The sequence below is a fragment of the Camelus bactrianus genome, chromosome 31 (genome assembly GCF_048773025.1).
Source record: "Camelus bactrianus isolate YW-2024 breed Bactrian camel chromosome 31, ASM4877302v1, whole genome shotgun sequence".
Taxonomy (NCBI): Eukaryota; Metazoa; Chordata; class Mammalia; order Artiodactyla; family Camelidae; genus Camelus; species Camelus bactrianus.
In genome coordinates, this window is record NC_133569.1 from 17,172,244 (window position 1) to 17,198,093 (window position 25,850).

Sequence of the window (25,850 nt, forward strand, 5' to 3'; positions counted from 1 at the left end):
TGCGTATGAGAGGAGAAAGGGTGGAAGGGGACTTGGAGAAATGAAAACAACTGTGGTTGAGCGAGGCTTATTGGTACACATCCTTCTTTCCCAATTTCCTCTAATGTTGTTGGTGATTTAATAAAGCCTCCCTTTTAAAAAGCCACGGGAATCCTTCTGTAACCCCAGGAACGCAGCACCCAGCACCTGGTCTAGTTCCAACTGCCCCGGGTTCACCAGCACACCCTTGGGTCGGGGTTGGGAGTAGGGGCTGGGCAAGCAGGTCTGTGCTTGGTGGCTCTCCCAGTATGCGTGGGTGCTGCCCCCGCCTGCGGCCACCAGAGGCTTCCTGGAGGCAGGGGCCAGAGGACACAGATGGAGAAGCCGGGCAAGGGCCCCACAGGCAAAGAGCAAGGGAGAGGCCGAATGACAAACAGAACCAGAGCTGGGAAGGATTAGTCCTGGCCTTGACTTTGTAGATGACAACGAAGCCCAGGGACTGGGCATCCTGCTCCGGGTTGCCCCTGCCTCTGTGGCCCAACTCGGACTTGCATCCGAAGCTCCAGATTCCCCCCCACCGACAAACTCCTGCTCCCCTAGGAAGCCCTGCCTTTTCGTGCACCTTCCTCAGGGGTCCCAGCTGTCGTGCAGACCCAGACACATGCTTTCTGGTGCCTCCCTTGGTTCTCAAAACTCACTGCTTTGTTAATTTTTTTATTTATTTGTTTATAACGTCTACTTTCTTTGGAAGTTAAATCAAATACTCCAAGTTTCCTTTTAAACTGTTTTTCTTTATTCTTGCTTTTAGCTTTCTCCATCCCCACCCCCCAGCTTTACTGAGGTGTCATTGACAAAAATTGTGTAGATTTAAGGTGTACAAAGTGATGTTTTGATAGACGTTATTAAATGATCACAATTGAGCCATTAACATATCCATCACCTCACATAGCTATGATTTGTTTGTGTAGTGAGAACACTTAAGACCTACTGTCAGCCCACTGCAAGCGTACAATGCAGAATTAACTGTAGTCACCTTGCTATACCTTGGATCTTGTGTAAGTGCAGCTTTGTACCCTTTGACCACCATCTCCCCATATTCCCTGCTCTCCAGACACTGGCAACCATTTGACTCTCTGCATTTATGAGTTTCACTTTTTTAGATTCCACATATAAGTGAGATCAGCCAGTACTCTGTCTGACTTATTTCACTTAGTAGGATGTCCTCCAGGTTCATCCACGTGGTCAAAAATGTCAAGATTTCCTTCCTTTTCATGGCCGAGTAATATTCCATTGTACATATACACCACATCTTCTCTATCTGTTCATCCATCCACAGGCTCTCAGGTTGTTTCCAGGTCTTGGCTGTCATGAATGACACTGCCATGAACATGGACGTGCAGATACCTCTTCAAGATCCTGATTTCATCTCCTGTGGGTGTACACCCAGAAGTGGGATAGCTGGATCATAGGGCAGTTCTATTTTTAATGTTTTGAGGACTCTTCCTTCTTGTTCTGCATGGTGGCGGCACCGGTTTACATCCCCACCAGCAGTGCGCAAGGTGGTCTGTTTCTCAAGGACTTCTCCCCTAATGCGCCCTGCCCCCTTCTATGTTAGGAGCATGCCTGAGCACTAGGACCTGGGTCTCCTGACGTATCCACTTTCATAGTTTCCACCCTCTCCTGCCTGTTCTGAGGACTCTGAGTCCCTACTGCCTTCCTTCCAGGCAACTGCCTTCTAACGAGCTCCCCGTGACGGGCACCCAGGCACCTCGGAGTCAACAGTCTAAAACCCAGACACTGTTTGTCCTCACCTTGGCCTCCCTTATTCTTCACCTTGGTTAGTGACATAACCACCGAAGATGTGAAGTCCACTGTGTGGGTGTACCATCATTTCTGTAACCAAAGCCCTGTTGTTGGACGGAAAAGTTTCCAACTCTGCCTGAGGGACAGGACACACCAGGTGATTAAAGGGGACATTGCTCTGTGGCTGGTGGAGTCTAGGAGGGCGAGGGGTGGCCCTTTGTACTTTAGGCTCCAAAGGCCCCACCGGGACCCCCTGGGTGGGAAGAGAAAAGGGCTCCCGCAGCGGCACGTCATCCAAGCCCACACACTCTGCACTTTGGGGCCACCTGAGTGTCCCTTTGTTAGCAGAGAGAGGGACTCCTACATTAGGAGGCCCAGCAAAGTGTGGGTCCTTGCTACTGGCTGTGAAAGATTTCACACAGCAGAGGCAGAGGGGTGAAGTGAAGTGAACCGCTGCTTAATTGCTCAGAAGGAGAAAAAGGAGGAACGAGCTCGAGCAGGGAGAAGGGAAGGAAGCTCTCCAGCAGGGAGCTGTCAGCCAAAGTGGCGGACAGAGATGGTCCCAGCTCCCGATCAGAAGGGGCCACAGGGTCTCTTTTTAGAAGGCTCTGCCATCCTTGTCTTCATTCCAGTGGTGGTGTCAATTATTTCCTGCTGCAGGCTCATTCCTCCCATGGAGCTCAGCCCTGAAACAAAAAGCAATTAGCAGGAACTTTGACAGGAACAAGGAAGAGATATTAGGGTGCGTCCTTGGATTTTTAAGGAGCCAGCTGTGGGATAAGAGAAATGCCCTGCCTTTTCATCAGCTGGGCAGCTTTTAACTGGAATGTCTGCAATCTGGTGGACCCAGCATCCCCCTGAAAAAAAACCATCTCCAAAGATTCTGTTCAGCCATGAAAGTTTTAAAGGGAAATGGGGGAGTAATCTCAGTTCATCGCTGAGATAGATGTCAGAGTCCTTGCTGTCCCCCGGCTCCTGCAGGCTTGTCCTAATCAACTGCTTGAGCCTGCTCTTCTGTGACTCAGGGAGGCCTGAGACGTCAGCTTTTCTATAAACAAGAGGCAGGGGTTGGAGGTGGGGCACAGGATCCTGCTCCATATCACCGTTCCTGACCTTTCAAGGAGCAACCCGACTACTTGGCCCCATGGGCCCCTCCCCCTAAGTCTCTTAGGTCCCTCAGCTCTGCATGCCACCCCACATCCCACCCCACCCTGTCCTGCCGTTCCTAGATGTCAACCTCCAGGCCGTCTGCCTTCCCTCTGGACCAGACTGCAGAAAGAGAGAATGGGATGTATCAGTCAGCTCAAGCTGCTGTAACAAAATACCACAGACAGGGTGGCCTGAACAAGAGCAACTTATTTTCTTCCAGACAGGAGGCCAGGGGTCCAAGATCAAGGTGGCGGCAGGTTTGCTTTCTCTGAGGCCTCTCTCCTCGGCTTACAGACGGCTGCCTTTTCCCTGTGTCCTATACAGTCTTTCCTCTGTGTGCACGTCCCTGTGTCTCTCTTGTCTTACAAGGCCACAGTCGTCTCGGAATAGGGCCCCACTTTATGACCTCATCAACTTTAGTTACATCCTTGAGGGTCCTGTCTCCAAAAACAGTCATGGGGAGGGGGAGTGTTAGGGCTTCAACACAGGAATTTGGAGGGGACACAATTCAGTCCAAAACAAGGCTGAAGAAAAGCTTTCTCTCACAGTTCTGCTTCAGGGTCAGATATCTACGGGCATCAGAGCTTCTCCTGCAAAACTGACCTGCTCTAAGCAAAGCCCACGCACTATTGTGTGAGAAAGGGGTTCCTGTCACCTTTCTCTTTGTGGCCTTTTACGAAAGGCCCCTTTCTATTATGCAGGCTTGGCCTTTGCTGGGTCCCGAAAGGAGTTGGGTATGTGTTGGCTGGGATGTCCCCAAGCATGGGCTGGGGCCCATTGTGGTGCAGGACCACATAGGGCTGGGAGGACAAGGGTTTCCTCACCAGACAGGGGCCTGGACCAGGTTCTGGGTAGACATACATATTCCTGGCACCTCCACGGTCTGGCTCTCATCTAAGCCCAGACGTGGGTGATTTAATGGCTACGAATGTGCTGGTGGCACTGCCTGAGACCTGAGGCTGGCCTCCAGTTGGCAGCAGCCATGTGCTAAGCCTGTCCCCTCTTTGAGGGCTCTGGACCTCCCCTAGCTGCAGGGAATCCTGTCAGAGGCAGCCTGTGGCGGGGCGATGCTCTCAGCCCAGGCCCCGCAGGGAGGAAGGGTGCTGAGCCAAACAAGGGTACTGTGCCTGCCCGGGTCTCTGCTTCGGACTCTGTTGATGCCCCCAGACCTGCCCAGGGCCAACCTGCTTCCTCCAGCTCTGGCTCTTTCTGTGGCAGTGCTGCTTCCCTGGGCTCAGGCAGTGCCCACCTCCGCCCCATGGCCCCTACTCCTCTTCAGGAGCTGCACCTACGTCCAGCCTCCATCCTCACCCAGGCTGCCCGCTGCAAGGATGCAGACCTGGAATACGTCAGGCAGGAATGCTCCCACCTGCCTCAGTCACTGTGAGCATAACAGTTTCCCCTGGGAAGAGCTCTTTGATGGGATGTGGTCAGCACAAAAGGAGGTCAGGTTGGGGGTGGGGGCAAGTTACGTATCACGCTCCTCAGTCCCCTTCTCCCTTCCTCCTGCTCTGAGCTTTCACGCAGTGACCATGGCCTGATGTCCCAGGTCCCCAGTTGGTGGTGCCTGAGGCCTCCCTCTTCCCATACTGTGGCTGCCACCATCACCACCAAGGCCACCATGACATCACAGTTGTATTCTGTTTTATATCCACCATTTCCCTTGTGAAGTAGACACCAAATTAACCCCATTTACAGATGAGAAAACTAAGGCCAGTGAGATTGATAGATGACGCAGGTGAGTAGGGGTTCATGCAATTTAATTGGCACAGGTGGTTAGGGTCTGAGCTGGGCTCAGACTTGGGTCTCCTAGCCCAGAGTTCATCCTGCCTACACTTGGCCCCCAGTGAGGGGATGTGGCTCAGCTTGGAAGCGGAGCTCTGGGCCAGGGATGAAGAGCTCCGCTCACATGTGATCAAAGCAGGCCTGGGACTCAGGTCTTCCCAAGTTCACTGCTCTGTCCCCAGAGCTCATGGCCTCTGGACAAGTAGATAGGAAGACGGAGGCACCTGGTCGTGAGGGACAAGGAGGGTGGTTTTTCAGGAAGAAGGCTAGTTCCAAGGTGATTCACTGTTCATCCATTTGCATCAGTTCACACAGCCTGGCCACGTGGGTTTTTATGATGTCTGCTTTTTTTGGTCCACATTATACAAACAGATCTCCAAAAAGGGCTCTAATGCACTGCAAATGACAAAGTAAAGCGCACGAACTCTCCAGGATGGATTTTTACATTGTCTCGATAAGACTGAGGGTTACGGAGAAGTTCCCTTCCTTTCTGCAGCCCAGCTCTCGATGTAACTAGACACTTGGGCTGGAATAATTTTTTTTTCCCCTCTTGATCTTGGAAAGTGTCCCACAGCTGGAGCCGCCTGCTGTCAGCTGTTTGTTTTTCTTCCTCGGGGAGGGACTTGGGAAGGTTACCCACCAAACCCCAGAGTCAGTTTGAAGAGCTCTCCAGTCCCCAGGCCCACCAACCCCAAACACACAGGCCCCAGGCTGCAGTGTTTCCCCAGTGAGCCCAAGAGCTGGCTGCTGGTCCTGATCGCCCCCTCCCCCTGCCAAGCAGGGCCAGCCCAGGCCCCTCCACCTTTCTGTTGGATGGCAGAGCAGATGGGGGAAGGGCAGCCAATTACAGCCTGCAGGCGCCAGGCCAGGTCCTGAAACTTCAGTTGTGGCAGCTGAGCTGGGGCTGCAGCCGTGGCTCCCAGGCGGCTCATTTATCATCTGGCCTTGGGTGGGACCAGGGAGAGCCTGAGTAATGCTTGCTGGACCCAGCCAGACTCTCCCCTAAGTCCAACCCTCACCCCAGGGGGTTAGTCCCCAGACCCAGCTGAGGCTTTGCCCATCTTCCTGTCCCAGCCCCACCCCAGCTCCTCTCTTGAGTTCCCCTTCAGAACTTCTTTCTTATGATGGTGAAATATACATAGTACAAAACTTACATGTTAATCATTTTCAAGTGTACAGTTCAGTAGCATTAAGTACATTTACACTGTTGTGCAACCATCACCACCCTCCATCTCTAGAACTTTCCATCTTCCCATAATGAAACTCTGTCCCCATTAAACACTAATTCCCCATCCTCCCCACCGCCCTGGCCACCACTATTCTGCTTTCGGTCTCTATGAATTTGGCTACAATAAGGACCTCCTTTAAGAGCAGTCATACGGTATTTGTCCTTTTGTGATTGGCTTCTTTCACTTAACATAGTTAATGTCCTCAAAACCCATCCATGTTGGAACATGTGTCAGAATGTCCTTCCTTTTTAAGACTGAGTAATATTCCTTTGTGTGTGTCTCTCTATATACTGCTTTCTGTTTATCTATCAATCCATCAGTGGACACTGGGTTGCTTCCACCTTTTGGCCGTCATGATGACTGCTGCTATGAACATGAGTGTGCAAATACCAATTTGAGTCATTGTTTTAAATTCTTTGGGGGATATTCCCAAAAGTGGAATTGCTTGCCCTTTGGATTTTTAAGGCAGCTTGCACTTGAGAGTAGAAAAGGATGTTCTGATCACCTGGGACCTACCTCCATTTGCTGGGAGAGACAGAAGAAGTTATAGAAAATTAGAGAAGACCAAAAGCTAAGCAGATAATCAACTTTAATTATTCTACAGCTCTCAGCACAATTAAGTCACTAAAACAGAAACGGGGCAGGGTTGTGATTAGAAATGCAGATTCCCAGGGCCCCACCCATTCCTAAATCGGAATCTCCAGGCTATCAACTCAAAGCTACTTGGGTGCTTCTGATCTGCAGCAAGGTTTAGAGCCACAGCTTGAAAATTGGACATTCCACCCACTGGGTGAAAGATGGTGAAAGGGACCTCATGTGATCATCTGTTTTGATTCTTAGATGAGTGTGTGTGCTTAATATTAAAGCGCGTGCATTTCCCACATTGTTATGTAATAGACCTCATCGTTGTCATATTCAGGGCCTCATCGAAGTTCATCTAGTTCATGTACCATGACTTAATTATCCCCAAATTGTTCAGTCACCGCTTCTCCAGTTTTTCATGCTGCAAGTCAGATGGCAGTAACTTTCTCTGCGCTCTCCCATTTCCCTTCTTTTGGACTATTTCCTTAGGGTAAGTTCCCAGGGGGTGAGATGATTTAACCAAGGCTGTGAACCCTTTTATGGCTCTTGATACGCTTTGCCAAATTGCTTTCCAAAGTACTTGATACTGTCATCAGTACTGTATAAACACACTAGTTTTCACCCTCGTGTTGCCAGCACGATGGAGAACTGTCCCATTATTTTTAGAGAGATTTCATTTTGTTTTATTTCACATTTCTTTGGTCACTAACGATCTCATAAAGTTTTTCATGCGTTCGATTATTAAATTGTATCATCTCTTAAGACCATGGTGCTTTAAGCCTTTTGCCTGCTTGCCTATGTGAGGCCAAATCAGATATTTATTAACTATTACATGCTCATGGAGTACTGGGGGTGGCCGACAATCAACCATAACTTATTTCGTTATTGTTGATTTCTTTGTACCCAGGCCACTGCTTTACACATTTTGTGCGCTCAATAAATTTTGTTGCATGTGGTTCAATCCCAGATAACAAGTTTATTGTTTCTTGCAGTTCACAGAGATCTGTATTCAATTTAAAGGAATGCGGAATCAGAATTCTAAATAACCCTGAAACCCAGAGAGATAGCCCAGACCTGAGAACATTATGTGGATGGGCACGAGGTCCTGTATTCCATCAGAGGGAAGATGCACTGGGCAATAATTTTAAAGCAAGCTTTGGAGTTTGAGGTTGGCAGTATGAGTAACTGTGTGATACAGCTGCCCAACAAAAGCTATTGCAATCAAGGTCATGTTAATAGAGGTGCAAGTGTGTAGAATAAAGGAGGTGACGGTACAGTCTAGCTCCATGTAAATTAGACAACTCCACAATTCCTCAGTGTTTGTCTTTTTTTTTCTTTTCAGCTCTTTATTTTGAAAAATATTTTAAACCTACAGAGAAGTTAGAAACATTGTATCTATCGTGAGCACCCATATACCCTTCATCTTGAACCATCAACCATTAACATTTTGCTACATTCTCTTTCTCTCTCCTGCTTTCTCTCTCTTTCTGCCTCTGTCTCTCAATCTCCCTCCCATTTACTACCATTGTTATTGCTATCTTTTTTTGGTGGTGTAACCATTTGAAAGCAAGTTGTAAACTTCACCCCTAAATTTCCAAGAACAAGGAAATTCTCTTATATCACTACTCAGAGTTTTTAAATTCAGAAAATTTAAAGTTGGTATAATACAGTCATAAATATACAGTCCATAATTAACTTTCTTCAATTGCTCTAGTAATATCCTTTACAGCACATTTTTTTTTTACCTGCTGCAGGATCCAAGCCAGGATCACCCATTTAGTTATCACATCTCTTTAGTCTTTTAGTTTTCTTTTATCTAGAATAACTCCTAGCCATTCATTGTGTTTCATGACAACGATGTTTTTGAAGAACACAGGTCTGTTGCTTGGCATAATGACACTCAATTTGAGTTTGACTGTTTCCCCGTGATTAAATAAGAGTCAAACATTCTTGGCAGAAATATTTTGTAAATCCTGCTCAGTGAATCATATTGGGGGCAGCTTATGTCATTTTGTTCCTTTATTGATGATGGTTAATTTAATCCCTTGGTTGAGGTCTTTAACTACTGTGAAGGGACCTTTTATTTCCTTTCTAATTAAGAAGTGACCTGTGGGAGACACTTTGATACTGTGTAGATATACTGTTTTCCAACCATCTTCCACCCAGTGATTTTATCATCCACTGATGATTCTTGCGTGAATCAGTTATTACAAAGTTGATCATAAAATGGTGTTTCTTTTTTTCTAGCCCACCTTAGTGCTATTTTCCTTTCTGGGCACTAGAGTTATAGATAGACGTAGACACTGGTGCTGAAGTCAGCTTCAATTACCTGCATCTTTTCCCAACTCTGAATTTGTGATGTCACGTCCGTCAGTAGCTCGGTGTTGGCCATAGCGGGATTATTTACACCTCAGAAACTGGCAAGCGCTCCAAAGTAGGATTTCTGTTTGTCCCCTGGAGAACCAGTTCAGCATTTGTCACTAGATGCAGACAAACTGAAACACAGTCAAAGAAGGATTGTGGTAGTGAAGGGCTTTGAAACCTTAAGGAAAGGGGGTCCTTCTTCAAATAATTAAATGACCACCTCGTGGTGAATCTTTGTTTTTTAGGGGGAACCTGTTAACCCCCCACCCGCTCTCCCACATGGTGCTTTAGCCTGAGCCTTTGAAGGACTCATCACCAGCCTCACCCCACGCCTTCCTGTGGGGAACTGAAGGGTGTGGCCGGGGAGGCAGAGGCAGCGGGCACCTTGGGGAGGGGGAGGGGCGCTTCTCACTCTGGTCCTAGAGGAAACAACGTGGATGCAGAAGGATGCGAGGTGCAGAGGACATAGAGTTCCTGGCTTTCGTGCTTTCATATCCCTGGTAAAGCCGGCGCAGAGTCACTTCTAAGAATGAGGGATAAAGCAGGCTTGGGTGTTAAGGAGCATAAAGAAAGTTTTGAACAGTGGCTTTTTTTCCCAGCCTACAAACCACTCCAGGCAGCGCAACTCCATGTATATTCAACGAGCACGAGAACGGGCCAGGTCAGTGCAATTCTTCAGCAGTGCTATGCGGTCCAAGAGGCACATCGAGGAAAGGAGTTGGATGCAGCTGCCCAGGGTCCATCACCGATGAGTACAAAGTAGGAAAACTCCCCCAGGGCTGGGGCCTTGGAAAGCAGCTCTGAATCCAAGCACAGCAGTGATTCAGGCGTGGCCAGAGGCGGGCTCATGGAGGAGGCCAGGTTACCAGAGCCAAGCTGTCCGTTGAAGACAGTGGCAGGTCCCCTCTTGGGGGGAAAGCTGACAAGCTTAGAGGTCATGGTAGAAAAGAGTCAGTGTTTGAGCCTCTTTGGGAAGTACTAAATGATTACCAGATCCGAGGTGGGGTAGTGTGGGGGTCCTGACTGTCTTCACCCCCAGTGACCCCGGAGGGTGAACTGCTGTGTGTTCAGGTCGCCAGAAAGTCACAAACACGAGGAAAATGAGGAGTAACATGTGTGTGAGGCTGTCTCAAGGCCCCGCTGTCACTGGTTTGTGGGAAAGCCATTTTTTTCTCACTGCCCTCACTTCTTCCTCTAATATAAATGGGGATTAAATGCTGGTCAAGAGTACAAAATCAGATAAGGTACGTAACAGTGCTTTGTGAATGTAACGCTCTGTATGACTGCTTGATGTTCCATTATGAATATTAATGCAAATGAATATGATAATCAATGAAAGAAGGGAGTGTAGGCTACTCTAATACCAAGAGTTTGAATTTGAATAGGGCTTCACAGTAGTTAAAGGGGGTTTCTTCCCATGCACTTGATTTTCTCAAGTGAGATGACATTTCCGTAAAACATGGAACACAGCGCCTGGCCCACAGGACCTGCTCAATTAGAGTCCACTCTTTCCTTCAGTCCTCACAGCCGCCCGCCTGAGATAGATATGTTAATTCTATTTTTAGATGAAAAGGGAGAGACTCAGAATGATGAATTTCCTTGTCCAAAGCAGTGAGTTAAGTGATGGGCAGGATTCTAAACCAGACCTTTGGATTCCAACTTCTAAGGCAGTTCCTTCCTTTGTAATCTATGTGGAACGACCCACCCAATTTTCAGAGTCTCTGAAATTCTAAAATCCACTTCCTTTATATAATCTTCTACACTTCACATCAAGATGCCAATTTTTAAGGATTGTAAACATGAGATTCATGCAATGTTTTTTTTTATTACAATGTTAAAAGTTGTCATTAAATTTTTCCCCATTTGTAGAAAAGGCTTTGAACTCACATAATACCATCTCATGATTGGTGATTGTCACTGGCACAATTTTAGATGACTCTTTTGCAATACTAAATATTGTTGCAATACTAAAGATATCCAGTCTAATAATGCAGGATACTCTGGGGACCAATTAACACATTGAAGTAATGCTTGCTCTTGGTGTAATTGTTTTTAATTGGAAAAACTCTCCCTGTTTGGGTGAAGATTCTTATGCATTATTGTCAATGATGATTCACATGGATGGGTGGACGGATGGATGGATGGTTGGATGGATAGATGAACAGGTAGGTGGATACCTAATTCTGGTTTCCAGGACAGCAGTGTAGTATAGTAGAAAGGGATGTGAACTGGGTTTCAGGAAATATGAGCACTAGCCCTGTTTCTGCCACCAACTATTAGGTGACCTGGGACATTTCATATCACCCTTCTGAGCCTTCATTTCCTCATCTGAAAATGAAAAGTAAATGATTATTAAGATCACTTTCAGCTCAGAGCACCCATGATCTAAGTGCCCCATCAGTCTGATTTCTGAAATACAAAGATATAACAGATTTGACACATTGGCTGCAAACCTCGTGTTCTGAAAGAGGAAATCTGATAAGTGCTGAGATTGCTGGCAAGTCTGGCCCAGATTCCTTACATGCTTATTAGTGAGAAGAATTCCCAACCTCCTTAAAATGCTTTATGACAGGCTCAACAAGTGAAGAAAGATGGGTCTGAAAAAATCTGCCAATAGGAGAGCTCACACCACTCCAAACGAAGCCACGTGGAAACCCTAGGGGACCGATACTGAGCCGTTTGAAAACAAGCACTTATGGAACAAATTGTCCAGAAAGATAGAAGCAGAGAAACACGTTCGCTGCCCTCACTGATTTCAGATTATGGCCTCTTGTGACTGTGGCCCGGGGGCAGGCTGGAGAGATGGAGGGGGCCCCTCTAACCTGCTGGAGCCAGAGGGATGGGACCATGCAGTGGGTAGAGCAGAAAATCAAGTAGTCTGGGGTTTAAACCTGGATTTGCCTTCCACTAGCTAGTAGTGTTTTCTTGAATAAGCCACTCGATCTCTTCAAGTTTCATCTGTAAAACTGGGCATGTAAACATGTCCTGTATTCTTTTATGAAATAGTCAGGAAGGTGTGGCCACAAGAGGAGGCAGAGGATCAGGCAAAGTTGATTGGACTTACAAGTCCCAGAGACTAGGGGGCAGGCACACCATGCAGGGCCACGTGGGGAAGCACCAGGGGTGGCAGGAGGCAGAAGACAGGAGTGAGGGCAACAAACGGTTAGGCCACGGCCTTTATTGAGGTTTCTGTGAGAAAGACAAGGCAGGGCAGGTAAGCAATTTAGGACTAGCTAGTTTGAATAATTTTGGTGGACTTTGGGCTATGGGAGTTGTCTGCAGTTGCCCGGCACCTGGCCCTGGGATCATTATGATAGAGGAACATTGCCTCTTGGGATCAGATAGAGGAAGCATGGCTCCAGGCTGGACAGCAAAGGCAGACTCTTGGCTGAGCCCTTTGCCATCTCTAAGAATTGGCTAGCTTCAGGAGGGGCATCTCTCCCAGCCAACATCATAATACACAGAAAATAATTGTATATACAGGCATACCTCAGAGATCATGTGGGCTCGGGTCCGACCACCACAATAAAATGAATATTGCAATAAAGTGAGTCACACGAATTGTTTGGTTTCCCAGTGCATATTAAAGTTATGTTTACACTATACTGTAGCCTGTGAAGTGTGCAATAACACTATGTCTAAGAAAACAATACATACACCTTCATTTAAAAACATTTAATGGCCAAAAATGCTAACCATCATCTGAGCCTTTAGAGAGTCATAATCTTTTTGCTGGTAGGGGGTTTGAAATATTGCAAGAATTACCAAAAAGTGGCACAGAGACACGAAGTGAGTAACGGCTATTGGGGAAATGGCAGTGACAGACTTGCTCAATGCAGAGTTGCCACAAATCTTGAATTCGTAAAGAACACAGTGTCTGTGACGTGTAATGATACAAAGTCTGCCTGAATACACACACTCACATACACTACAGATCATATCTTGTCTATGAAGCTGGACATATGAATGACAACCTCAGAGGATCACACGAGATAAAATACATGACAACACGCAGCCCAGTGCCTGGTATTAAGTAGACTATCATTAACATTCATTTTCCCTCAAACTACAATTTGAAAGGACAAGTGCACCCCAATGTTCATAGCAGCACTATTTACAATAGCCAAGACATGGGAGCAACCTAAATGTCCACCGACAGATGACTGGGTAAAGAAGATGTGGTATATGCATACAATGGAATACTACTTAGCTATAAAAAAAGAATGTAATAATGCCATTTGCAGCAACATGGATGCACCTAGAGATTATCATATTAGGTAAAGTAAATCAGACAGAGAAAGACAAGTATCATATGATATCACTTATATGTGGAATCTAAAAAAAGATGCAAATTTTATTTGCAAACTAGAAATAGACCCATGGACATAGAAAACAAACTATGGTTATCAAAGGGGAGGTGGGGGGAGGGATAAATTAGGAGTTTGAGATCACCAAACCTCAAACAGAACGCTTAGCTTTCTTCCCCCCAAACCCACTGCGTCCCACCCCCACCTCCTTGGCACACCTGCCTTGCTGGCAGTGAGGTGCCTGATATATTTGGGGAAGATCCCCTGTCTGGTATTCATATCTGGAGTACCTTGACTTAACCGGCACTTTACTGTCTTTTTCAGGAACAAAAAAGACAATCACAGAGGAGGGAGCCAGCTCGGGGCCAGGGTGTGGGTGCAGAAGCTGCAGATGTGTGTGTGTGAACACCTAGTCCAGGGCACGGCCTGAGGCAGACACTAATACATTAATCCTATGTTATGACAAATTGCACACATTCATTAGTATTCAGCAATTAAGACTGAATCAGAATCTGAATTAGAATCCATGATTCCTGCCCAGTCTGACTCCGGCCTGGGGATATGACGGGGAGCTCACTACCTTAAAAGCTTCTTCCATGTTTGTGTGTCTCTGTTGAAACATTTCTTTTGTGCCTTCCACCCTTTCAGCAGTGTCACCAAGGGCGCTCTGGAACCAAACTGCCTGAGCCCAAAGTCAGTCTCCGCCACCCACGGCTGTGTGACCTTGTGAGTTACCCAACCTCCGCGCGCCTCAGTTTCCTCGTTTGGAATAAGAGGATAGTAGTGGTACTTATCTCACCAGCTGTTATGAGATGAAGGGTATTATTATGGGAAGCACTTACAACAGTGCCTGGCACATTGAAAGCACTCAGGAAGTGCCGGCTATGACTGTTGCTCCAGGATTTATTTCCCCCATTGTGAAAGTATAAATATTGAAGAATAGTTAAAGCACATTAAAAGTAAAGACAGCAGGCAGAGAGATAAATGGACTATTTGCATAAACATGAATTAAGAGAGTCACACTCAAGGAAGATTTGTTCCCTATTGAGGACAGCAAACATCTGGAAGGAATTAAATGGGAGATGAGCTGGGAGGTGGGGTGGGTAGTGTGAGCTCAGAACACACTGTGACTACGGGAAGGAGATAATTCATTTCTGGGGTGGGTAAGTCGTCCCCAAAGCGGGAGGCTGCTCTGTGCTTCTACAGCATGATTGGCTCCCCAAAGAGTATTTATCCCTCCAAATAATTTCGTTCTGACTAGCCTGGGTACTACAATGCCTTTATCTTTCCTTTGAGTTAATGCATTGCTTAGGCCACTTCTCAAATGCAAATGCACTAACATAAAAAAATGACAAGGTACCTACCTATTGTATCTGTGAAATTAACAATATGAAAATTGTAACACTCAGTGCACTGAGGTTTCACTGAAACTGGCACATTAAAAAATCTGTAATGTACATATAAATAGGTATAACTTTTTGGGAAGTGATTTGGCTGGAACTGTTTTTCATTGTATGATTGCCTTTACGTAAACTAGGAAATGCAAGACTATCATTACAGATTGCTTGGGGACAAGGTGTCAGTATTGGCAGGGAAGTTTTGAGGGAGGATTCACTAAGATCCAGGAGAAAATTGGGGTGGTGGTGATAATGGATATGCCCAATATCTTGATAGTAGTGATGCTTCACAGGCTGGAATTTTTAAGAGTCATAAAAATGTCTATACCTTTTGATCAACTAATCCAACTTCTGGGAATTTATTGGTAGGAAATTTTGCAAAAGTAGGAGAGACCTTTCCGCATTTCTTTTCCATGATTGAGAATGGGTAAATTACAACGCAACTCTCAGGCAGCCATCAAAAGTATAATTATAAATGGCAGGGAGAAGGATGGGAAAATGTTTATGAAATAATTATATTAGGTTTTAAAAACCCAGAAATCAAACTGTTGAAGACTGATTATGCATATGGACGGAACTAGACGAAGAAAAGGGAAAGAAAACCAGTGTGCTTTGTTGGAGGGCATGCGATTGTGGAAGAATTTTCTTCTTTCTTTTATTTGGATTTATGTTAAAATTGGTTGTGCAATGAACAATAACAAAAGACGTAAATGAGCTCTGTGAGAGGCAGTAGCTGACTGTCAGCCTTTACCATATGGGCCAAAAAAAATTTTTTTTTAATTAAAACATTTTTCTTTTACATGGAGGTACTGGTGATTGAATCCAGGACCTCGTGCATGCTAAGCATGTGCTCTACCACTGAGCTACACCCTCCCCCAATATGGGCAAGTTTCAGTCCAGTTTTCTGGACAGAGAGAAGGGGCCTTAGGGCTGGTAGTTCTGAAAGGAGGGGGCTGATGGGCAAGGGCACAGGGCACCAGTCGGATAGGGGGACCCCCTGGCAGAGAAGGGGAATAAGGGAAATTGCCTGCTTCATGGTGTTGCCTCTGGCGGGCCTGAGCACAGGGAGCCTTAAATCAGTCCTGGGACTTTAATCAAGTAGGTTGCCCTGTGCCTCTGCGTCACTCACAGTCCCAATTTTAAAAGCAGAATTAACAACACTCATAGTGTCTTACTACTTCTGGTAAGTTGCACTGTCCCTTTGAACTCCAGGGGCACCTGGAGCAGAGACTGGCACTTTCTGTTTTCCAACTGGTTTTAAAATCAAATCTGGCAGACAACTCCTGTGGTTACTGGAGTTGTGACCTGGGACTGGGACGTGGATTTATTTCCCCAGAACCTTTACAAGTATCGACAATTCTTTGGCTAACTTTCCAGGGTAGTGGAGCAGTGGATGAACCACTGAACCAGGAGTTGGGAAGCATGCCAACACGCAGATCACAAATACTCTCCTGGCCTCAGTCTCGTTATCTGTAAATTGGGGAAACTTTCCAGGAAAGACTGCCTAGACTCCAATTCTATGATGAAAGTCTGAAAAGCTCCGAAGAAGCTAAATGGGGCCTGGTTTGGGCCATATTAGTAAAAGTCTTGTGCCCAGAATGACGCTGATGACCATACTTCTACCATACTCCACAGTCTTCCCACACTTTGGAAAAACCACACTTAGATCAAGGACCGCCCTATAAGGGGATGCTGACACCCTGAGGACGTTGCAGAAGAGGTTAGCCAGGAGGTATGGAGGCTTAGAAGCCAGTCATGAGACAGTAGATGAAGGAACTGTAGATTTTAAACCAGAAACATCCACACTAAGGATGTGATAACTGTCTTTGAGATTCTGAACTGCTATCTTGTGGGAAGAAAAAGAAGTTTTCACTAGTTTTATGTGACCCCAGAAGGCAGGATCAGTGGATAGAAACTATATGGAGGCAAATTTCAAGTCTGAACAGAATGCAGAATGTTTCAACAGTTAGAACTAACTGAAGTTAGGGAGATTGGTGTAAGCAGAGACTGGGTGACCACTGGGAAGTGCGGTTTTCTTGGAGATTGAATGCTGGGTGAAGGAGAAGTTGAGGTGGGGCTCCAAAGCCCCATCTAGTGCTGTGAGCCTCTGAATCTAGTCTGAAATGACTGATCTCCTCCACAGTGGCCACCCTAAATGCTGTGTCCTTTCAGAAGCATCAGACCCAGCACCCTTCCTACCTACCTTCCCCGCTCCCAACTCAAGGTTCTGGGAGAGAGCCATTCTATCTGAATCTTCTCATTGCTTGAACAAGTAGTGTACCAAGTTCCCTGGCTCTCTCCAGTCCAAGATTTCCAAGGCAGGATGCCCCCACCTCCTATTCTGGTTTCCATTTCTCTCGTGTGCAGAGCAGAGAGGGAGACAGCTGTGGACAGAGTACAGCAAACAGCCAGCCAGCACCCCTAGGCATCCCAGCACTAGCATTTGTAGTGTTAAAGTCTATGAGATTCCAGGAGACACCGATGCTAGATTATAATTAAGATGCACACCCACCCCTTTGTATTGTGAAATAGCTGCTTATAACCAAGAAAAGGAAACCTTTCCAAGAGGAATGGGTGGGAAGTCACTAAGATGGGCTGTTTGCCTGAGGAGGGAATTAGGGGATCTAGAAGAAGAGTCGGAGGCAGAGAAAGGAGGGTGTGGATATAAAAGTATCTGTACCTGCCCAGAGAGAATGGGACCCTGAATTCAGGAGTCTGGGAGTGAATAGTGTTGCCCAGAGCCTGCTGAGTCCGCTGCTGACGCAGTCCCGTCCGGCAGTTCTGGAGCAGACTTGCAGAAAGCACCTGGGTTCTGGAGCAAGCCCTCTGGGTTGGAGCCATCCCTCGCAGTGCTGCCTGGGGCACCTTTAACAGCTCTGGCCCTAAAAGGGGATTATAATGGTACCTCCCTCCTCATGTTGAGAGGATAACACACAATATCGTAGGGTGAGCCATGTGAAACTGCTGAGATCTGATCATTTCCAAAATACGAAAAACAAACAAATGAACACAAAACCCCGATTTCATGCAGATCCACCTCACCCAGAGATGAGGACCTGTCTGCACCTTAGTATTATCTCGCGCTCTTTTTAAAATTCCAAAGCCCAGGTCACGTCCCAGACCAATCCAACCACAATTTCTGCAGAGGGGGGATGCCTGACCAGGTGATTCTAAAGAGCAGACGGGTTCGGGGACCACCGGCGGAGCACAGTGCCGGGACCCGTTCAAGCACTCATCCGTGGCCACCTCTGCTTGACCCCTCCGTTTGTTGTTGATCGAGCACGCGCTGCCTGCCGGGCTGTGGCCGGACTTGCTTCTTGGGCTCCGGGGTCCTCCCCAGCCGCCTCATTCCCCTCCCTCCTCCCCCGCAGTGTCCAGGCCCCGGAGCTCCCCGGATGACCTGAAGGCGCTGACTCGCAACGTGAACCGGCTGAACGAGAGCTTCCGGGACTTGCAGCTGCGGCTGCTGCAGGCTCCGTTGCAGGCGGAGCTGACGGAGCAGGTGTGGAAGGCGCAGGACGCGCTGCAGAACCAGTCGGACTCGCTGCTGGCGCTGGCGGGCGCGGTGCAGCGGCTGGAGGGCGCGCTGTGGGGGCTGCAGGCGCAGGCGGCGCAGAGCGAGCAGGCGGTGGCCCTGCTGCGCGACCGCACGGGCCAGCAGAGCGACGCGGCGCAGCTGGAGCTCTACCAGCTGCAGGTGGAGAGCAACCGCAGCCAGCTGCTGCTGCGGCGCCACGCCGGCCTCCTGGACGGGCTGGCGCGCCGGGTGGGCGCCCTGGGCGAGGAGCTGGCCGACGTGGGCGGCGCGCTGCGCGGCCTCAACCACAGCCTGTCCTACGACGTGGCCCTGCACGGCACGCGGCTGCGGGACCTGCAGGTGCTGGTGAGCAACGCCAGCGAGGACGCGCGCCGCATGCGCCTCGTGCACCGGGGCCTGGAGGTGCAGCTCAAGCAGGAGCTGGCCGTGCTCAACGGCGTCACCGAGGACCTGCGCCTCAAGGACTGGGAGCACTCCATCGCGCTGCGGAACATCTCCTTGGCCAGAGGTATCCCCGCGCGCCCGGGTCCCCAGGGCCTCTTGGGGCCCCACCTGCTCAGGCCTTCTTCCTGCACCTACCTCCCCGAGCTGACTTGCCCTCGCGAGTCCGTTCCCCGTTTCTTAAGTCTTGCCCTAGGGCCCCTGGAATGTTCTGCTAAATGGACTCCGTCCATTTCCAGTTCTGCGCAGGGTAAACCTCCTCCCTGCACCACCCACCTCCCCCCCACCCCTCACCCCAGACAGCGCACTCAGTGTCCACATCCCGAGGCTTGAGAATGGCCCAGGGTGGCTCATGGGAGGCGAGGTCATCCGAGCTTGGATGTGCCGGCGGGAGCCTCCAAGACTGTGGGGCCGGGGAGGAATGCGGGGCTCAGGCCGAGACCTGGGAGGCGCTCCCCCCGTGTCACGGTGCTTCACTGCTGTTCCATGATGTTCCAGTGGCTAGAGCTATGAAATGTTAGAGAATTCCAAATTTGAACGTGGCCTTCCAGGCTCTTATAAAGCTATATTCATTCAGGCAGAAGAACGCATTTTACTTTATTTAACAGTTAGTTAGCTTTATTTGTAATTATTTAAAACAATGGCAAAAATCATGGGCCTCTATTTGGAATCTTGCTCGGGGTCCACGAATGTTAGCGCCTTTACAGCCAACCTCCCTCCCTCTCCTCCACCCCTGACTGACTGCTCCCTCCTCCGGTTCCCCTCTTCCTTCCTGCTACTACCTGCCCTGCACATCACTGTCAGAGGCACAGTTCATCAAATGCACTTTTCCTCCATGGCTCCCTGAGGTCTGCCTGATTCATCAAAAATTCCTCAACCTGATGGTGGACAATGATAATACCATTCTGAACACTAACTCTGTCAGGTACCATGCCAACTGTATCTCATATGATGTCTTTTAAAAACAACAGTGGCTGCACTGAGATTCTGGCGGCTGCTCGGTCGCAGGCTGGGAGATGATGGGGCCAGGACGTGGACCGCAGCTTTTCTGATCCCAGAGCTGATGTGCGTTCCCCTGCACACCTGGCCCCAGCCTGTCTCTCCTGCCTTCTCCTCCAGCTGTTCCCCTGGACCAGAGGTTGCAAACAGAACTGTCTGCCGGGGCCAGTGGAGCAGACAGTGAGGGAGAAGTTGGGGTGGAGCTCCAATGCCACCTGAGTAAAGTGACTTTGGTGTCAGAGGAGTAGTTGGGGCTATGGCTGGTCCAGCCTATTTTGGTCTGGCATTGACAGTCTTCCCGTTTTTTTCCAGAGAAACCAGAAACATGGAACGTTCTAGAAATTTTTAACTGTTTAACTCTGTGGGCCAAGTAGAACACATCTGTGGGTCATAGACTGCAAGCTTTCACCCTCTGCCCTGTGTGAAGCATCCAGTCCAATGGGTCAGGCCTTATCACTGCCCCAGGGACACAGCTTGCCTTTCCCACTGCCTTCGCTTTCCTCCAGCTGTTCCTCGCACTGCAGTGTCTCCTTCTGCCTCCTTGTCATCCAAACCCCACTGATCCTTCCGACCTCACTCCAGCCTACCTCCTCCATGAACCTGCTGGCCTCTCCGGCTCACTGACGTCTCCCTCCTCTGAGCAGCACAGTAGTGATGGAAGCTTCTATTTGTATAGAACTTTCCAGAGTGCTTTGGGTACATTTTTGTTTGTTTGTTTTAAAGTGGGTCTCCCTTGCCAGCTGTGAGCTTGGTTGAAGGCAGGTTTCACTATTGAGGGAGGGTAGGAGTCCTGCAGAAAAGCCTCTGAGGCTCCAGGAGGAAGTACCTGGCTCACTCAAGGCCACACACCTGGAAATGATCCAACCCCAGACTTTTGTTTCCCACCGCTTTAATAAGGTACGAGTTACATGCTGTCAGATTCACCATTTCCGTGTGCAATTCAGTGACCAGGCCAGGACTTTCAACCCAGTGCTCATGCTCCCACAGCACGGCCCACCCACCCTCGTCTCTTCGGCCCACGTTCCCCAGCGCCCGGCTGTGACTGGAACCCAGCGAATGTTTATGGAACAGCTCTTAAATCTTGACCCTGTGCAACCAGAGGATCGGTTTGGTCCTGGGTCACTTTGGGTTTCGTGTCTCAGAGATCAAAGGAGGGCAGGAGGTAGCATTTCTTCTTCTCAACTCACACCCCCGGGGTCTTAGCTTGTCTGGTCTTTTCTTTTCCTTGACCTCCCCAGTCTGTTCAGTACTTACTCTTGATAGCAGCGACACTGACTCATAACCTGTGAGCCAGACATTTTGTCGACATTAATTCTCTTAAGTAGACATTAAAGACTGCTAATCCTACATCCTGCAAAATGGTATTATTGAACCCATTTTATAGTTGAGAAATTTTAATAACTTTCCCAGTATTTATTACGCAGTTAGTAAGTGGCAAAGCCGAGGTCCAAAGTGGGTCTTTCTGGCTCAGAAACCATGTTTTTGTCACTGACTGTGGTGCTTTCCAGGGTGGAGAGAGACCAGCTCTGAGCCCTGAAGCCAGGAAGGAGCATGATCCTTTGGGGCCTTTCCTATATTTGGGGGGTAGTTCCTGCCAGGCACACCCTCTCCCTTCCTTTTCCAGTCAACAGACATCACCATGCTTCCTGCTGGGGCAGCGAACATGTCACATCATGGCTCTTTAATTTTCGAGTTTGCTCTCCTTGGCTCAAGCTGAAACTGCTCTGTGTCATGCATTCGCCAAGGTTCTTCTGGTGGAATCCTCCAAACAGTCCTTCTTTGGTTCTGGAACTATGTTTCATACTCGGTCCCCTTGAACTGAAGTTTTATCTCAGTTCTGCCTGCTAGTTTTCAAGCTTTGCCTTCTTAATGGGCTGCTGGCTCTTCAGAGACAAATCCACTCAGCCCCTGTAGCTCGCAGGACCACAACTGCGGCGGGCAGCTCCCTGTCCCACCTTCCTTGCTCAAGGTCGCCAGGGTCCCAGTTGGTACGATTAAAGAGAATTCTGCTTCTTTGCAAATCTGAATGTAGTTACCATTCAGCTTTAAGGACACGAAACTCTACCCCAGCTTTTGGAGAGGGAATGTTTTCCAGGATAAGCTTTGGTCCATTTCTATCCTGCTGTCTGTGTGGCCTTTCTGCACTAGTTTTGTACGGTTCTTCTCTTAGATTTTAAACACACACACACACACACACACACTTTGCCCTTTCCTGGTTCAGAATCCACAAATACTCCACTATGTGTATTTTTCACATATGAGCTTGTTTATGTTATTCTTGAGCTTGACCCCAAATGGTTTCATTCTCTCACTTTGTTATGCAGTTTTCTATAAATTTTGTCTCCGGTTTGTCTTTTGTGTACATTCACAGCGGTGCTGTCTGTTTTCTGCCTTGGATTTTCAGCCTTTATCTGGTCTGTTGAGATCTCTCTGTGGCTCTGAAAGAAGCAGAGAGCTTAGGTGTCCAGAGAGGGGATGCATCCCAGGAGGGGAAGAAGTGCGAGCAAAGGCCCGAAGGCAAGGCTGTCCAGCCCTATGTAGAGGCTCTGTTTGCTAGATGGGTGTTTCATAAACTCATAGAAGGTTAGGGTGACAATAGGGGTCTGACATCCTCTAGTCCAGTCCCCTTGTTTTGTAGTTGAGGACCTTGAGGCTCAGAGAGGGGAAGTGACTTGCGCACATCAAATCCCCAGCCAGTGGCCCAGCTGGACTAGAAGATCCATCTCTCAATTGATGAAAGCAAGTTGGCAAAGCAAACTCACCTATAGGCTGTTTTTTCTAGGAAAAAAACCCCACCGTCTAGTAGAGAGTCTTGTTCAACAAATGTTCATAAAGCGGATGGGCCTCGGGTCCCAGGCTGGCCTCTGGTGCTTGGGGCGTGCTGGAGGTGTTGGGAGTCTCTGTGAGGTGAGCAGCCTGCAGGTGGTGTTTCTGCCCCACTAGGGACTAGGGTGGGTTGTGTGAAGCTCTGTCATTTCACCTTCCACATCTGACTGCTGGGACAGGAGAGGAGCATGTGCTGTGGAAATTAGCAGTTGCTCCCAGCGTCGCCTGCCAGCCCTTTGCAGGAGGCTCAGAGGAAAGCTGGCCTTGCAGGCTGGAGCCGTGGCCCCGTGCACACGCTCGGGTAGTGGAGAGGGTGCCCAGAATGAAGGCAGTGAGTTTGAGACAATTGTCAACGTAACAGCACTGAGAATCCAGAGGCCCAGGGACATCCGATGATGCAAAGGGAACAATGATTTGAGGTACGCCTCTTCCAGCAGCTGTCCTGGATTAGCCTGGTTCTACAGTGGGGGTTACGATTTTGGTCACTGTTTTGTCCGCTGCATTAGCTGTCATGATAATTTGTTCTTGGCAGATCACTGCCCAGATTACAGCATACACAAGTGCCCCACCCCATCTCCCATTCCAGGATCCGGGAAGGGAGAATGGATTTCTTTCCCTTCCCCATTGGCTGGTCCCCAGAAGAATCCTGGTGTTTTTTCCAAAGGCTCAGTCCCATATCCTTTGTTCTGCTCTTGAGATGCATCCAGCTGGAGCAGCTTAGGGCAGCCCAGCAAGGGCAGAACTGCCCTGGGGGCAGCGTGGGGGGTGGGCTAGACTGGTGGACAGGATCCGAGAGGGATGCAGGCACTGGGCAAGAAGGTTCCCGCACCACTCCTCCCACTCCCCCCACTTCCCATGCCCCACCCCTACCCTGTGGGGGGCGGGCGGGAGAGAGGAGCCAGCACCCAGGACTGGAGGCACCATGGAGGGGGCTCTGGGCTCTTTCCGCGATTGAGAAGTAGACTCTGCTCCTCCTTGTCTACACAGCCTACCTCTGCCCTGGCCTGCTCCAGCGATGGAAAAGGTGACAGTGACAGTGTCAATCCTGAGTTTAAAAACTCACCCAGGGACCACTGGGACCACTGATACCATAATGGTTTCTATAGCTGACGCAAAGTCCTTCCTTGAATCTCTCCCGTGTGCTGGATGCTGTGGGAGGCCCAGGCCACAAACGGTTGAGGCTGTGAGTCTGCAGAAGAAAGGGTCAGACTGGGAACGATGTGCAGGGGCCTCCAATGGAGGGCTCTGAGTTCATTTGATTCTGATGAGACTAATCGGACAGCAACACGCACAATGGGTTGGGGAGAGAGACCAGAAACAAGGAGGTCCTTTAAAAGGCTGGGAGTGAGGCTGTGAGGATCCCGAGGGGTGTGGTGGCGGTGAGCAAGGAGGTACAGCTCGGAGTCGGGAGTCGCCTGGATGATGGCCTTGAAAGGGGTGGTGGGGGCGAGGAAAGGAAGGAGTCAAAGCAACTCCAGACTGTCAGCCTGGATTCCTGAGAAATGATAAAAAGTCAGGTCCCAAGAGCGCATTCCCTACAGGCAGCAATATGTGAAGAAGTGTTGGTCCTCAGAGCTCTAGGCAGCCTGGTCCCATGAGACTCAGGTTGGCCACATCCCAGGCTCTTCTGAGTCTGCCAGGTCAGTACCACCTAAGGATGTGAATGGAAATCAGCACCCACCTGTACTGTCCACCCGGCTTCTGCCCAGTTAATCTCTAGTATGGGTCCTCCCTTGTTATGGGTTAAGTTGTGTCCCCCTTAAAATTCACATGTTGATGTCTTAACCCACCAGCACCTCAGAATGTGACTGTATTTGGAAATAGAGCTTTTAAAAAGGGTGATTAAAGTCAGCTGAGGTCACTGTGTTGGGTCCAAATTCAATATGATTCGTGTCCTTATAAGAAAAGACAATTAGGACACAAGACACGCACAGAGGGAAGGACACGAAGACACAGGATGAACGCCGGCCACTTGTTAGTGTCTTAGAAACTATATCCACATATAGGATGCTTTTCAGGCCTGACTCTCCCAGAATGATCCAGACAAGCTTGGCTGGGCGATTTCCAGCGCAGGTTAGAATAACCATACTCAGTAATGTCAAAGTAGTTCTGACGAAGCAGTAAGAAAAGTAGGGTACAGTACTTCAATGAAAAAAAAAGAAAAGTTGGGTACAGATGGTCAGGGATGGCCTTGCCACTTAAAGGTCACCAAGCCCCTTTATAGCTGCCATGTCATTGAATTCACTTACCCCTAAATGCCTGAGAAAGGAACTTCTACTCAGATTTTGTAGAACCAGGACCTGAACCCACGATCTTCCATATCCAGACTCAAACCCCGTTTTCCAAATGATCTCCATCACCTTGACCCCTCACCATCATCCTCTCTTTGCCAGAACTGCTCCTGGGAAGGGCCATATATTGAGTCACACGCACATCAGAGCAAATAGAACAAATGGAGGGCGTGGTTCACAGCATCCTTGACCTGCTCTGTTCCTGGAGCACTGGGTCCCCCAGGGGGAGGGGGAGGACAGAGAAGAGTGAAAAAGGGTGAAGTGTCCTGGGGGCAGGGGGAGGGGGACAGCCCAATGCAGGGCAGAGTTCTCAGAACTTGCTCTCAGGTGCCTTTGCTGCAGCCTTGACATGGCCAGATCGCTGGAAAGGGACTTGTCAAGCTCATTTGCTTCTGTGCTCTGTCTTTTTTTTATTGTAGAATCAGGTGTGTTGCAAACAGGTGCTGTGTCTTAGTCCTGTCATCTGAAAACCAGGGTCGGCCTGGCCAGCGTTACTGTACTTTCCTTCAGAAGAAAGAGGAGGATGACTGCAACCCCCAGTCCTCCTTAAGTGATTTGTGTAACTCGTGCATTTTGCAACTGTCGATCACTTTTTCCCCTGTTTGTGTGCCATCGAATTCTTAATCGGCTGTCAACTTTGGTTAGGGTCTGAGGACGGTGCCAACTTTTGGACTGTATCAGTACATTTTGCTCTTGGCCGCGCAGCTGTTTTGTGTGTATTAACACCCTCTGATCTCATCTCCTTATTCATTCATCAAATATTTATTGTGTGAGACATTACTGCTCTGCTGTGAATGTACATGCTTTGGTGACCTAGGGCTGCCATAAGAAAGTACCCCAAACTCAGTGGCTTAAAACAACAGAAGTTTATTCTCTCACAGTCTTGGAGGCTGGAAGTCTGAAAACCGGTGTCCACAGGGCAACACGCCCTCAAAAATCTCTAGGGGAGGATCCTTCTTGGCCTCTTTCTAATTTCTGATGTTGCCAGCGATCCTTGGCATCCTTTGCCTTGTAGGCACATCACTCCAGTCTCTGCCCCCGTCGTCACAGGCCTTCTCCCCTTGTGTCTTTCTTTTCTTATCAGGACACCAGTTGCTGGATTAGGACCCACACTAATCCGGTCTGACCTCATCTTAACTAATTACATCTGCAAAGACCCT

General features: G+C 48.6%; 1 protein-coding gene across 1 annotated transcript in view; it reads left to right on the forward strand.

Annotated features, from left to right (window-relative positions):
* The window catches only part of SCARA5 (scavenger receptor class A member 5), a 96,178-nt gene that overhangs the window by 34,853 nt on the left and 35,475 nt on the right, over nt 1–25,850 (forward strand). Inside the window, exon 4 of the mRNA XM_010967806.3 lies at nt 17,967–18,641. Coding sequence (XP_010966108.1) covers nt 17,967–18,641 — 675 coding nt within the window. The remainder of the gene's footprint in view (nt 1–17,966; nt 18,642–25,850) is intronic.